At 45.3% G+C, this 14,952-nt stretch overlaps 1 protein-coding gene across 1 annotated transcript in view; it reads right to left on the reverse strand.

The window, feature by feature from the left end:
* Nucleotides 1–531: 531 nt before the first annotated feature.
* PI4KA (phosphatidylinositol 4-kinase alpha) overlaps nt 532–14,952 on the reverse strand; it is a 75,649-nt gene continuing 61,228 nt past the window's right edge. Inside the window, exons 43-55 of the mRNA XM_077309065.1 lie at nt 14,439–14,559; nt 13,304–13,433; nt 9,226–9,296; nt 8,847–8,919; nt 8,320–8,390; nt 7,470–7,579; nt 6,366–6,470; nt 6,054–6,179; nt 5,450–5,570; nt 4,497–4,656; nt 3,588–3,677; nt 1,723–1,806; nt 532–1,260 (exon numbers count right to left, since the gene is read on the reverse strand). Of these exons, the coding sequence (XP_077165180.1) occupies nt 1,209–1,260; nt 1,723–1,806; nt 3,588–3,677; nt 4,497–4,656; nt 5,450–5,570; nt 6,054–6,179; nt 6,366–6,470; nt 7,470–7,579; nt 8,320–8,390; nt 8,847–8,919; nt 9,226–9,296; nt 13,304–13,433; nt 14,439–14,559 (1,314 nt within the window). The 3' untranslated portion in view covers nt 532–1,208. The remainder of the gene's footprint in view (nt 1,261–1,722; nt 1,807–3,587; nt 3,678–4,496; nt 4,657–5,449; nt 5,571–6,053; nt 6,180–6,365; nt 6,471–7,469; nt 7,580–8,319; nt 8,391–8,846; nt 8,920–9,225; nt 9,297–13,303; nt 13,434–14,438; nt 14,560–14,952) is intronic.

Consider the following 14,952-nt stretch of genomic DNA (forward strand, 5'->3'; position numbering starts at 1 on the left):
AGATGCACCACCCCCGCAAGTTTCTTTGCTGGTCCCCTCTTGTCATTTGTAAAAAGGCAATTTTAGCCCGTGGGACAGAGCGAAACAGTATTTATTGGAGAAAAGAAATGGACTCTACTATTAGAGCGATGGATAAACTTTAAGCTGCCAGCTCTGGGCTGGGAAATACCTGGAGATTTTTAGGGGATGGAGGCTGCAGAGGGTTAGTTTGGGGCATAGTAACATCGAATGCAACTTCCTAAGCACCCATTTTCTCCAGATGAACTGATCTTTGTCAGATGGGTTGTAACGGTTGGAGTTCTACAACCACCATCTGGAGGAGGATGACCCTAACATACTTGCAGCCAATATTCTCTGACCGGAATTACCTTGCCTGTTCAACCGTACCAAGACAAGCCAGCTTCTGTCACCCCAACCATCGCCTCTTCCACTCCAACATACCCTTCCAAGAGCCCACCAGGCATTCCTCATTCCTCGCCTGAAGCCCAGAAACTGGTTTCCACTTGAAAAAGGCGCGATGGACACACGGCGTATCCTAAGATCTTTTTATTCAATTTTTTAGATTAAATATATCTTTTAGGTAGAGTTCTCTCTCTCTCTCTCTTTTTAAAACACACAAAAGGAAAAAAAATACATTCTTCATATATGTACGAAATACTGACCGTGGAGCGGGAAACATTTACAAGTGCAAAATACAATATTAACACCGATGCGGGAACATCTCCACCTAGGGACGATTATCGTTAATGATGTCTACAGCGTGAACCAGGGTCCTCTGAAGACTTCTTAGCTGCTCTGAACCGGGAGCTCCCGAGCGCTACATTTCCACGGCATTCTACAAGGTGCACTTTGACAGCTCTTGCCTGGACAGCAACCAAACAACCCTCGTGTTGTCTGACCAGCTACCGTGTTCCTCCGACTTACTGGCGCCTGTTGATTTACACACATTCCGAGCCAGACTTCAGACTGTGATTGCAGCCAACTCCTCTGTAATCAGGAACACGGACACATCCCAGGACAAGATCCAAAGGAACGGCTGGAGGGCGGTTGATTGTTGCAAGACCCAGAAGAGGGAGGGACAGCCATGTTCACATGCACACACGGGAGAGACCGGAGGCCGTACAAGCGTGACGTCAGAATTCACATTGGACCACAAGAAAAGGGAATGTGGCATTCTTCTTCCGCCTCTCGGGATAATCTCGCCTGCTTCAGTAGGGGATATCGTTCTGGTAGTACTGGATCATGTCATAGGTCTTACTCCTAAACAAGGGAACCAGTCACAAAAGAGGTATTTCAGAGCTGAATGACCAGGCACATAATCCCACCAACCAAGGTCTCTAAACACCCAGTTTAGACACTGCACCAAACAATGGTACAGGAAGCTGAATTGTTCTGGCGTGACATCCCAGTTATGGCTTACAATCAGCTGGCACTTCCTAAAAATTAGAAAGCACATTTTGCCTTATTGTATCCTTCCGCACTTCTCTAGGCATACCACAAAGCCTCTCTTACCTGTGCCCCCTGTAGCAGGCAATGCTGCAGAATAGCTACCTATAAACTAGAGCAGCCTTTTTCAACCTTTTGACCATGGAGGAGCCCCTGGAATAATTTTTCAGGCTTCGAGGATCCCCTTCCTGCCACGCCCCATGGAAGTGACACGGCTGGGAATCTCTGGGTTAGTGGAAGACACAAGAAATGGCTCATGGGTGGGAAGAAACAAACCTGTTGCTGAGAAAGCAGTTCTGAATTATCTTCACGATGAAGGTAGCTGCCTCTCGGTCAGTCATATTGGCGCAGAACCTGTTTCTGTTCAAGAAAGAGCAGGCAAAGATGCAGCTGTTAGTAGAACAACTCTGATTCTGACAACTAAGCTAGAGAAATCTTGTTCTGTGAACCTCTGGGTAGCTGTTGCCAACTTTGGCTTGAGGCAAACACCAGTGCTGGAGAAACATGAGTTTATATGCCAAGTCTTGTTTACAAAAGTCGTTGTGATCCCTTTTGTTCCCCCTTTTGTTTTTCTGCATCGTTGTAATGCTATAGTGATACAGCAATGTAATGATGGGAGTTTTAACCAAGTTTTTTAAAAAAAATAGGGCCAGTAAAAAGCCCTCTGGTGACAGGGCAGGGGAAATTACAGGGGAGAGGGGACGATGACAGGAAAATGGCACCAGGGTGAGTAGGGCATTTGGAAACAAGCAATTCCGAGTCCACTAGGACAGCAAACCTATTGAGACTGTGATCATCGGGAAAGATTGTAGGAAAAGGTGGGGAAACCCTGGAAAGTAGACAATTGAAAGATGGTGTACAGACCCTACAAAAAACACTGTCGAGCAAGCCAAGACTGCACATTTCTGTGCCATTTTTATATTATGTAATTCTTCAAATGCCATTTCTGTTTTAAATAGCATTATACTGCAACTGATGGGAAAGAGGCATCAATTTAATGGTAATCATTCTGTCAAGATTATGCTGATATTTTACTATAATTGGGGGGGGGGGCAATTGCAGCTTTGTCCTGAGCAGAAATTAGAATTTTCAGATTGAAGGAATGCATTCATAGAGCGTAGCCATCTTGGGAACCAGCAACTTGTTTGGTGCCGCTGAGACTCAAGACACCTTTATTGGCAGAACAAACATCCAAATTAGAGATAATTTAGCTAAACACCAAAAGAGAAATTTAAAAAGGTAAAGGTAAAGGTATCCCCTGTGCAAGCACCGAGTCATGTCTGACCCTTGGGGTGATGCTCTCTAGTGTTTTCATGGCACACTCAATACAGAGTGGTTTGCCAGTGCCTTCCCCAGTCATTACCGTTTACCCCCCAGCAAGCTGGGTACTCATTTTACCGACCACGGAAGGATGGAAGGCTGAGTCAACCTTGAGCCAGCTGCTGAGATCGAACTCCCAGCCTCATGAGCAGAGCTTTCAGACAACATTTCTGCTGCCTTACCATTCTGCACCACAAGAGGCTCTCAAAAGATAAATTATACACTACAAATCTAAGCTTGTCCCCCTTCTGCCCTGACAAACAGCGACTGTTTGCTCTCAGCATATTCCCAAGTACTTTGGCAACTTTAGCAAACTTGATAAGACCCCTTCCGCATAACATTGACTTTATAGTAAGCAACTTGGATCTTCATCTTGAATTTAAATCTGTTGAATAATCCCGAAAAGGCTGGACAGTCTAGTACAATATGGATTAAGTGTGTCTGGGAGTTCACATCCACAGAGTAGACAATACCTCTGTGATGTGGGGACTTGGTGCAACCTTCCCCGTGACACGTTTGAGATTAAAAGGTTTTACTCTAGTAAAAAGGCCCTTCTTGATGGGAGTTCAGCGAGTATAAATATCCTGGGAAAGCTTTATATGTTGGCAGGATATCTCAGAACAGGGGAGAACAAATGTTTGGTGCCATTAGATGCCGTGGGCATTACTGCAGCCTAGCATGTATGGCCTCTGATCAGCAACCAAGGTGGGAGACCCCTGTTTGTGCAATGTCTCAAAATTATATATAAGAACAATTTTTTTTTAAAAAATCTAGCAATTCTGCTTCTTCTACACCACCATTAAAAATGACGTGCGACTTACTTCAACAGCTTGATTGTCTGCCCTCGGAAACAGGGCAGTCCTGTGTCCAGCATCAAAGTGACCAGGGAGACCACGGCGTCCATGTAAGGCCTGCAGCGGAAGAGGAGGGGAAGAGAGTTTTCAGACTTCTGCGGCGACCGAAGACGACGAGAGCGAGAGAATGAAAAATCCGAGGAACTCAGCTGGGAATGGATCACACCTTATTACAGTAATTAAATTTGCACAGCGTAATCCTCTCCCATTTGCTGATGAAGCTGTGCTGCCGCCCGCAATCTGTCACTCTAACGAAATTACTGCGACAAAAGGCAATTCCACTCCGCTGAGGTTAGGCACCTCCCACGCTATTCCACACAGACACACACTCTCTGTAGCTGCGGGAATGGAATGCTGGGAATTGGTTACCTGCCTGCAGGGGAAAGATTTTAGGAAAGGGCATTCTGGAAACCGAAGGCTGCTCCATATATATATTCAAAGTGTGCCTAACAATGCAAAGTAGGTGTAAGGATCACTAGCTGAAGTTCCCTGTGGGAAGTGTATTTGGTGGCAAACCCAGGTGTACTGCCAAATAATGCATGAAATAGAGCTGGCATGCACGTAGAGCAGGGGTGGCCAAAGTGTGGCTCTCCAGATATCTGTGGACTACAATTCCCATGAGCCCCTGCCAGCACTGGTTTTTCAATTCCAAAAAGAAAGAATTCCAGTGCTCTATTTGCCTCGCTGCCTGTGCTGATCCATAATTTGCCATGATAATGGCAGTGCGCAAGCATATCTAACTTGGGAACAGCCAGGTGGGTGATTTGAGTGCCCTGGCATCAAAAAGAGAAAAATTTGCAGAAGGGCAAAAATACGCAGTTATTGGTTCCCGGCGTAGCAATTCAAGATCGAATCCGACAGCAGCTGCGCCCTCACCTGACTGCAAGGTACCCCCTGACGCACATCTCCATGAACCACTTGAAGGGCGTAGCTTCCATTTTGCCCCCCATGATCATCACCATCTCATCGGTCAGTTTGATGTCTGGCTCCCAACCCAGATTTCCACCAGGCGAGCTCTCAAACATGAAACCAAAATCTGAGGAAGGAAGAGAGAGACGCCGACGGATGGTTGCGCCTGGTCGCTAAGAAACATCTCAAACATTATTTATTTATTTTATTTATGTCTGAATTTATACCCCGCCTCTCTCGACAAGTCGCCTTGAGGCATAACCCGTAAAATCCCATTAAAATATAATACATGCATCATAAAATATATATAATTGAAATTTTAATGAAAAGAGAAGCTCATTTTTATACCCCCCCTTTTCATTACCCAAAGGACTTTCAAAGTGGCTTACAACCACCTTCTCTTCCTCTCCCTACAACAGACACCCTGTGAGGAAGGTGGAGTTGAGAGAGCTCTGACAGAACTGCTCTGTGAGGACAGCTCTAACAGGACTGTGACTGGCCCGAGGGCACCCAGTTGGCTACATATGGAGGAGCAGGGAATCAAACCCGGCTCTTCAGAGTAGAAGCCACTGCTCTTAACCACTACACCATACTGGCTCTCACCAAGTCTCAGGAGGTTGCAAATTTAAGTGCAGAAGCAGAGTACATAAATGCATATGTCCACGTTTAACTCTTTCCTTGCTAGCATGGAGTGAGCGGAAGAAGCCGCACTCCTTGCTATCAATAACGTAGGCAGAACTTCTGCCTATCAGTCTTGAGGTAGAAGACAGAAGTAATCTCTCTACATTGCAAGATTATGGGGTTATAATCATAGCACAAATGTCTTTTTCAGGAGGCCCACGACCCCAAAGACCTGGGAAACACCACTTTTTCATTACCACCATCAGAACTATGACCTGCAAAAAGGCAACGGAACTAACCGATGTGAATGAGATGCCCGTGTTTGTCCAGCATGATGTTGCCGTTGTGCCTGTCCTTAATCTGCAGCAGGAACAACAGAAGGCTGTAGGCGGCCATGCTGCGGATGAAGTTGTAGCGAGCCTGCAGAGGTGAGATGTTGTCGAGAGTTTTAGGTGGGGAGAACGAGCAGGGATTAAGGAAGGTGCCAAGACATCATGGCTGGGGGTGGCCATGGGGAGAGCAAAGGAGGCAAGAAGGAAATCAAGCATCCCAAACCATAAACAATCAGAACACGTGCTCCCTCGTTGGATACAGGGTAGAGATAGAGACAGTGGGCTATCTTGCCAAGAAACGGTACCTATAAGTCAGTGGTCATCAACCCCCGGTACCGGGCCGTGGCCCACCGGACTAGATGACCCAAGAGGTCCCTTCCAACTCTGTTATTCTATGACTCTATAAATCTGCATGCCCAACAGAGGCTCTTCTTCTGAGCCTAGCACCCCCCCAGTACAGCACAACCTGAACACGTATAAATGCTTGATTCCAAGCATGTAATGGGGGGGAGAGAATGACCAAAGCCAAACTCTACAGCCAACGCCTGGATACACATCTGGGTGGAAATACCTTTTGGAACGCCAGGCTTGATTCATCTCCATATTGCCTTGTAAAGTAGTCATACATCCCAAAGTCAGTCTGCCTGCCCAGCTGGTCGCGGGAAGTACAATCGGGAATGCATTCAATAACTCCACACTTGAAGAGGAAGAAGAGATAAGCTTACTAATGGTTAATAATAATTGTCCCACATCGATTTCCTACAGCAGCTGTTCATTAAGTTTAAAAAAACAAAATTAAATTTTAAAAAATTCACAGAAGACATTTCTGACTGCATGAAATGCTAACCATCTACTGGAGCGAAGTTACTCAGCAAATACTCACCCCTGGAGCTGTGGCCACTACTCTATAGGGAAACACGTAGAGGTCCAGTCCAACCAGCTGAAATATGTTCTTGAAAAGATCGATGATCTGCAAGGCCAGCATGTCCTGTCCGGGAATAAATGGCATATGTTAGAAGAATCGCACACGTGTGCTGCGGAATGGAGGTCCATATGCATGCAGGTGTGTACATTCCCACTCCCTGCTTAAAAGACTGCAATGGCTATGCAGTACAGTCCGTGGAATTGTTTTGTTTATTCAGTCTGCTTTGACTCAAGGTCTTTTCCATACAACTATCACTTTAACAGGGTGCAGGCGGAACCCCTGAGGGAATTAGCTGGATTAAAATCAATGATGCAAATTCTATTAATGATGCTAATGATTTGAAATGATATCATTTGGAGACTACACAGGGGCTAGATAGAATGCCTCTAATTACACAGGATTTCTTTCTCGCCACTGTCAACTTGTAGTTAACTCAGGCTTTTTCAACCAGGGTTTTGTGACAACTTGAGGTTTCCTGATGGCCCTGGAAGGGTTTCCCAAATGGGTGGAAGTTAATTTTGTAATATATTTTTTTAAATGTTGTTAAACATTTATGGGGTGATATGTTCCCCCCCCTCCCAAAGTGGCCAATGATGGGCGTGTAGGGTGTGGGAAAGAGAGGGGCCTCAGGTAAGCATGTACATGGCTGTGCTTCCCAACCACCTTTTGCATGATTGCACCCTTTCTGAAGCTTGCAGAATGTTCCAGGGGTTTCTCAATGGTAAAAAGTTGAGAAAAGCTAAGTTAACCCTTAGATTGATCAACGAATCAGAATCAGAAAAAGCCAAGAAATTAACTGGATAAAGCTTTATGTAGTTTACACATGCTAAATAAAACAATGGTAACAATTAAGGAAGTTAGTTTCATCCAAGACCAATATTGTAAGAGGGATAAAACCACCCACAGACATGCCAAATTTAGAAGTGAGCAAATTTTCATCCCAGCCCCAATGAAATGAAAGCACAACACCTTCCCAGGTGTGTTAGAAAGATGCATTATGATTACCATTTTGCATGATTATTGCCAGAGATCAATTGCTAAGGGATTTTTGTAGTATCATACCTGCCTGCAGTCATCGCCCACTTTAAAAATAGCTGCCTGCCAACAAATCTTCTTGCTTTCCATCCCGTCTTCTCCGCTTTCGTCTATGGAGTCGGAACGACAACGGAGTCCTAGAAGAGGGGAAAAGCATCAAACCTCAATATTTTTGTACTGTGGGAAACTGGAGGCCACTAAAACTGACTCTGATTCCTCCTACCACCACTGTCTCTGGTGTAAATAATGGCCTTTAGCTACTTGTGCTGAAGTCTGTGACTACCAGTCTTGGTTTGAGAACTTTAGTGGCAAATAATACTCCACTTGGAGATGAGCAGTGCACTCATGGTGAGTTCTTTGCAGTCCCCGTGGTAAGAGAAGCTGTCTTTTTGCAATCTGTTGCAATGTGCTGGGAAAACCTCTGGGGCACCAACTTAGGACACCCACTGAAACGCGATCACATCTTTAAACTATATCTCACATATGTGGCTGCTTGGAAATTATGCTGTTCACTGTGCTCAAGTCTGAACGCATGACATGCTTTCCTGAAACACCAGGGAGCTGTGCCTACTGCATGGAAGAGGAACATGTCTCCTTTCAGACTGTGTGTTTCTTGCAGCATGGGGGGCCAGAAATATATTGGGAAGACAGTCTCCTTTTAAACGTGGCATATTTTTCCTTTTAGTACATTCCTTAGTTATGCTAAAAGAGTTTGTTAAACATATTTACAAAAAACAAATGAAACTCATACTATTTCTTGCCTGGCAGTTGGATTGCTAGCAAACATGTCCAAAAATGGGGGGGGGGGAATCTCAGGAAATTCTGATGAAACGAGCACTTTTAACGAACAGCATCAACAGGAAGATATTGGACTAACCTTCTTTTTCAAGTTCACTGACTCCACACCTCTTTACCCTAAACTTGGCCAAGTATGGTGCTTTTGCAGCACTGGAAGGACAAAAAGAACAACTGAATTGAAGTAATCCATAAAGCACAGTTTACACATGAATGTTACAGAACAAACTTTGAGTCCAGTGGCACCTTTAAAGCCTACAATGTTTAATTTTGAATATAAGCTTTCACGTCCATGTACACTTCTACTGCTTCAGACCAACATGGCTACGCACCTGACTCTATCGTCGTGAATGTTAAGATCAGATCAAAAAAGGTCGATCTAATCCAGTACCCTGTTTTTGCAATGGCTAAACAGATATTCCAGAACGCTCAATGCAGGAACACGGAGGCCGCAGCCCCCCAGCCCCCCAACAACTGGCATTCAGAGATCCCATCTAGCCTCTCATTGATGGAGCTGTTCTCAGTGAATGCATATAATCCTTTATAGCTGTATAATAATATATTAAAACATCCACATTTTTACTGAGATACGAAGCAAGAGTATCCTACCTCTGCATAGGTGTTCCTGATTTGTAGTCAATATCCAAAACAATGGCTTCAGGGTTGCTTGGCAAATAACAACCTATTTGAAAGGGAGAGAGTTGTTTGGTAAAGCACAGGGGTAGTCAAACTGCGGCCCTCCAGATGTCCATGGGCTGCAATCCCCATGAGCCCCTGCCAGCGTCTTGGAATTGTTTTCAACTCAGCCTGACATTAAACTACAGCCCAATGGATTTCCACAGTGGCCGTTTCTCTGTTTCCATTTCTTAGATTTATTCTGCCTAACAACCAGCCAGAAGACGAATTCTGCAGAGCTCAAAGGATGGCCTACACTTTTGCGACAACAATACCCGCAATGTTCAAATTGTTAACAATCCCGGCTTCTTACCAGGCTGCACTTTCACCTCTGACAAGGCACTCAAACAGGCCTTCTTTCTCTCTTCACCTTTCGGGTAAGGCCTACGAAGAAGAAGAGACTTTTGTGGGTTTCTTTTTTAAAGCAAATAATTAAATCTGCCACATCAGCAGTGCGTTTCCCACTACCTTTCACAGCAGGGTGACAGCAAAGCGTTAATACGATACCACACCAGAGATGTTTCAATGTGTTTTGGCTTTGACCAGGTGTCGATAGCGCTGCTGTTTTTACAAGGATCCTTTCTTTGGCTTATTCATACCCTTTTCACAAAAGCACTACACATTCCACAGAAATCCCGAGCAAAACGGGTCTCTTATGATTATAAACAAGGAATATACCTATGGCCCAAGCATCATTTCTCTGGGATGGATATAAACAGACCCCTGTCCTACAAGATGTTAGGCTAGTTTCAAAAAATCTAATAAAATGCAATTCTTCTTTCAATTGTTTCTAAAATGCTAACTCTATCAGAGTTAATGGGCTTGCAAATTGGACTGAGCATTCCTCCCCTTCTCCCTCTCTCCCCTCCCGAAACAAACACACATGTGCCTTTAGTGTACTTCTCATGATAACTTGTGTTTATAAAGACATTTACTCTCATTAATACTTTCCTTTCGGGGATGTACGCTTAATTTTTTTTTTAAAACATAGACACCGAAAAACTAGTTGAGACAGAATACTGGATGAGACAGACCACTGGTCTGATCCAGAGGGGCTTTTCTTATGTTCTTAACTGTGGACTGGATCTAGTGATCTGTTTGCATGGCAATGGTAAATCATCCGCAACCACCTCAACTATTACCTGGAGTACTGTGTGCAGTTCTAGAAGCCTCACTTTAAAAAAAGATGTGGACAAAACTGAAAGGGTTCAGAGGAGAGTGGTTCTTGTCGAGAAAAGTTGACATGCTTCAATGTAAGTCTCAGGCACATTAATCATAAGGCCAGCACTAGAAAATCCATATTCCATGGGCACAGAGGATCCAGGAATGGACAGGCAGCCCCCTGCCAGTTTCCCAAGCCTTGGGAAATGTTTAAACATGGCCAGAAATACAGAAATTGTAAAAATAAATCTCCTTATTGTTGAATCACTTCACTGTTTAATGTTTTCTTTTTCTACTTCCAACTGGATTCCTGGGCCCACGTGGGGCAACACAGGGCCGCAGTTACAAGGGGGAAGGAAGTATAAGTCACTGCCTTGTCCATCAGCAGAGCTCTCCCCACTGAAACATGCCTATCCCTGCAGATTCTGCCTCCCTCAGAATCAGCTTCCCCTGGGCTGAAAATGGCTGATGGGAGGAAGGGAAGGGAAGGCAAGGGAGATTTGAGGCTCTCAGCCTTATTCTACACGGAGATTACTGGATCCAACCACATGGGTGAAATTGGCCCTGGGAGACCCCCTACACTGCGCTTTAGGGGTTGGGGGTTCCTGCCCAAGGCCAGCGGTAAATAGCCGGCCGTTCAGAATGCCACTTTTAATCAGTTCCTTCGCTCTCAGGAGAATAAACCCTGAAGATGAACTGCAGGAGACTTCCGGCTGCGTGATCAATGAAAGGTTATTCTTGGCCAAGAGTCTATTTAGTGAGGGGATTAAGATAAAGAGCAGCCTTATCAGGCTCTTTTGCTTGCTCAAACAACCAGCTAAGCCACAAAAACCTGCGCCTGGGAAGAATCAATGGCTCAAGTTAAACATATTAGGTGGCAAATCTTCACGCAGATACAAGAACGCCAATGAAGTCTCTGTGGATAACGGTGTAGCTGTCTGTTGGCACAGGCAAGCAACATAATTTGACGGTGAAATCATCTCTGTCTGCACAGGTACAGACGCTCTCTGCAATCTTAAGCGCATTTAACTGGGAAGAGACCCCACTGCATTCAGTGAGATTTACAACTGAGGTTTTGGGGCAAGGATGTCATTTTTACACTTTATCAAGCACCCTTTGGGGCAAGGCAAGAGAGGCCAGCGAGAAAAGAAACTCTGCACCTTAGATAAAGTGATAAAAACTGGGGACAAATAAAGCTACTGGATTCGGCATTATGTGCTTCCTGGATTACGATAACACTGAATCCAAAATCAGTAGCTTTATTTTGTTCCCGCCCCCCTGGCTCCCCAGCTTTTATCATTTTCAGTTGCTGAATTTTTTCTTCAAATACCTTGCTGCACTGCTTATGCTCTGAATTCTCTCCCAGATCCTGCGACCCTCTTCTCCTGAAACCCACAGTGCCTCCCCATCCCTCCTTAAGGGAAATAAGCATGTGGGAAGAGCCCTGCTGGATTGGACCAATGGCCCATCTAGTCCTGCATGCTGTCTTACCCAGGGGCCAACCAGTTCCTCTGGGTGGCCAACAACAGGGCACCGGTTCTTCTCAGTCACCAAGGCTGGTAGCCACTGATAGACTTATCCTCCTTGTGGAGATGGCCAAGCTAAAGGCTGTGCACTAAATCTGCAATTGTATCCCTCCTTGCTTTCCTGCTCCACTCTAATTTAACTCATAAATTCCACTGAGCCTTACAAGCTACTTTGTCAAGCACAATGTACATTGGCAGACATGGCGTGAACGGTAATCATTTTCCAATTACACCATAATCCCTCTTTGTGTGAGGTGCCAAACACAAGGCCTCTTAAAATGGTCTCCTCCATCTTCATTTATCAAGGAAACTAGCTGGGTAGAAGTAGGGGGCTGACTTGGCCATGTGGATCCAGGTCACGGTAACCTTTTACCTTGACTGTTAATAATATGCTTTACACTAGGGGACAAGCCCCTTGCATTCAGGAATATTCAGGAATATAACGGGCACTAGATTAGGGAGGTGGCCTCCCCCTCCCCCCCAGGACCTGGAAAGGCTGCAGGCAGCTGTTAGGGAACTCACCAGCAGGGATCTGCAGTCTCTGAGCCTCAGAGGGAAGTGGAAGGAGGAGGGGGTGGTCAGGGGTGGGGGACGGAAGGTGACTGGCTGGCTACAGGACAGACAGGCAAGCCGGTTGGAGGAGGAAGTAGTCAGGGGCGGGATAGCTGCCCTGAGTGGGTGTTAAGCGCTGAGTGGCACTTAAGCCATGAGACCAGCTCCTCCTCCAAGCCCTTACCAGAAATATATTATGTGGAACAGATGGAGTGGCCCTTGAAAAGAACTCAAACTTTTATAATAATTTAATTTTTGGACACTCCCTCCCTTCAAGCAGGCTTGAGGTGGTTTACAACAGCACAGTAAAAACATAATGAATACCACAATAAGGAACCTCATCAGGGCACAACACTGCAGAGTCCACCATGCAAAGCTGCCACCTTCCCCACATGAACTGATTTCTCTTTTTAGGGGGAATTAGTCAGAATTCCAAGAGACCTTCAGGCCCTATTGGAGGCTCACAACCTTGTTGGGGACTTCTGTGTAATGGACACTCTCACCCTTACACCACACTGGAAACTGATAAAGAAACATGATTTGTATTCTGGACTTTTAAAAGGCCATTGAAGTCACCAGAAAACTGCTCAGATTCTGAAAACATCCAAACAGTGGGATATTCATGTTTAAACCTGTAGGAAGTCCTTTTCTGGGGTGGGATGGGGGGGAAGCCTGTATGTTTTATTTACGTGTTAAGCTGCTGCCACCCCCTGGCCAACTTAAAAACATATCAATATATATGCTTTGTTTTGCTAACCTATTCAGAAAATTGTGTGTGTGTTTGTGTGTGTGGGGTTAACTGTGTAAATATCCGTTAAAAGACCTGGTAAAGCATCAAAGCTTAGGGGTATTAATAGTTCATCTAGATATTATAGAACAATCTGTCAACCAAAACGCAGATCCAGTTCCTGGGTAACAACTGGCAGAACACTTTGCTGACGGTAAATGCGTTCCCTTGAGCATGTGGCTCTTTTCACCTTTCCCTTCATCCAAAGAGCTCAGGACTGCATATTGTTCTCCCTGCCACTATTTTACCCCTCCTCCCCGGAATCCCCCTGCACAGTCACCCTGCAAAGTGACTAACTGAAGGCCACCCAAATAAATAAGCTTCATGCCAGAGTGAAGCGCTTTAGCACACCAGCTCATGCTTACTTGATGATGGCGGAAACGTTGGTGATTTTGTTGAAGAAATCAAATTCACGCTGATAAAACTCTTTTGCGGGCCCAGACAGTGAGCTTGTTATCTCCTCGACTAGCTGCTCCAACAGTTCTCCAATATCAGCTGTGTAAAGAAGAGCTAGATTTTTGTACCCCGGGTTTTACTGCCCGAAGGAGTCTCAAAGCGTCTTGCAATTGACTTCCCTTCCTCTCCCCACAACAGACACAGAATGGGGTAGGTGGGGCTGAGAGAACTTTGTAAGAACTGTGATGGGCCCAAGGCCACCCCAGCTGGCTGCATGTGGAGGAGTGGGGGAATCAAACCCAGTTCTCCGGATTAGAGGCCACTGCTCTTAACCACTACACCAAGCTGGCTCTCACCAAGAGCCAAAGGAAGGAGCATGAGACATCGAGAGGCGCATTTCCTTCCGATGCCATGTCATAAGATTCTTTTCAAGGGGAAAAAACACTGGCTAGATCATGGCTGCTGAAGCCCCACTGATTTTTAACGGGAGAGATTCTGATGGGTTCCGTGGGGCATCAGCAGCATCTCAAAATTCTTAACCTAGCTCAAATTGTGTCCCTAGACTCAACTTCACAGGGAAGAAAAAAGTCTCGTGTCATTAAAACATGGAAGTCTCAAGAGGGTTCCCATGTCTAAGAGGCAAATCATTCATATTAATTCAGAATATCAAGAGGTCCACAGTGATATCATTAATCTAATATTCAGCCATATCTATGACTATTTTGCCTCTGTCTTCATAGAAGTAAGACGTTGATCTGCCAACAGCGGCATTAATTTAAACAGATCAGGCTTTCCTGATGGACTCCATGAGTCTTTCAAGTTCAAGCAGCGACACATTTCTTATTGTGTTTAGTTTGGGCTAGAGAATGGTCATGACAGTTAACCGATGGGTTGTCCGTTCCGCCTTTCAGCTTAAAAGCACACCTGTCGCAGAAGCCCCGAGATATTCTTGGGAGGGAGCGACAATGGCAGTTAAGCTCATCAGCAAGTGGAGAGGACTCCCCCTCCCTCTCACCCCCAATTTGGTAAATGGTGACGTTTGGAAACGGCATTTCAGGATTAACAATCCAAGCAGTCCAACAAGTCAGAACACTGAGGACTCACGATCCTTCTGATGTCCCTCTTCGTCCAAGTAGATGTTTGTGTTCATGTTCCAAATAAACTGGTGAGCCAGCAACTGGGATTTGGCGGCAGCCCACAAGATGTATTCCCGTACGTAGCCCATCTGAGAAAGTGTAATAGTGCCATTATCCAAGGAGCTGATAGTTGCCGATTCACAGAATTACTTCTTGGCGGTAGCCTTTTTGAGACTACATATGAACAGGCATATGGGCCAGATGATGGGGCTGAAGGGATTTTTACAGAAGCGCTCTAAGGAAAATTAAGGGGAATGGGCCGGGTTTGGTAATGAAAAAGGAAGCTTAAAAGGCTGAAGGTAGTTAGAGAGGGATGGTGGTGAAGAGTACTAGTTATGAGGCAGGGAATTCTCCATTTCAATCTTAGTCCAGCTATGATGTGGCAAAGGTGGCACATTCGCAGGGAGGGGAGAATGTGGACTAGCTGCCACAGGCACTGGGTCAGGGGAAAGAAAGGGAAGCCCACTATTCAGGTGCCTTGT

The sequence above is a fragment of the Paroedura picta genome, chromosome 13, assembly GCF_049243985.1.
Source record: "Paroedura picta isolate Pp20150507F chromosome 13, Ppicta_v3.0, whole genome shotgun sequence".
Taxonomy (NCBI): Eukaryota; Metazoa; Chordata; class Lepidosauria; order Squamata; family Gekkonidae; genus Paroedura; species Paroedura picta.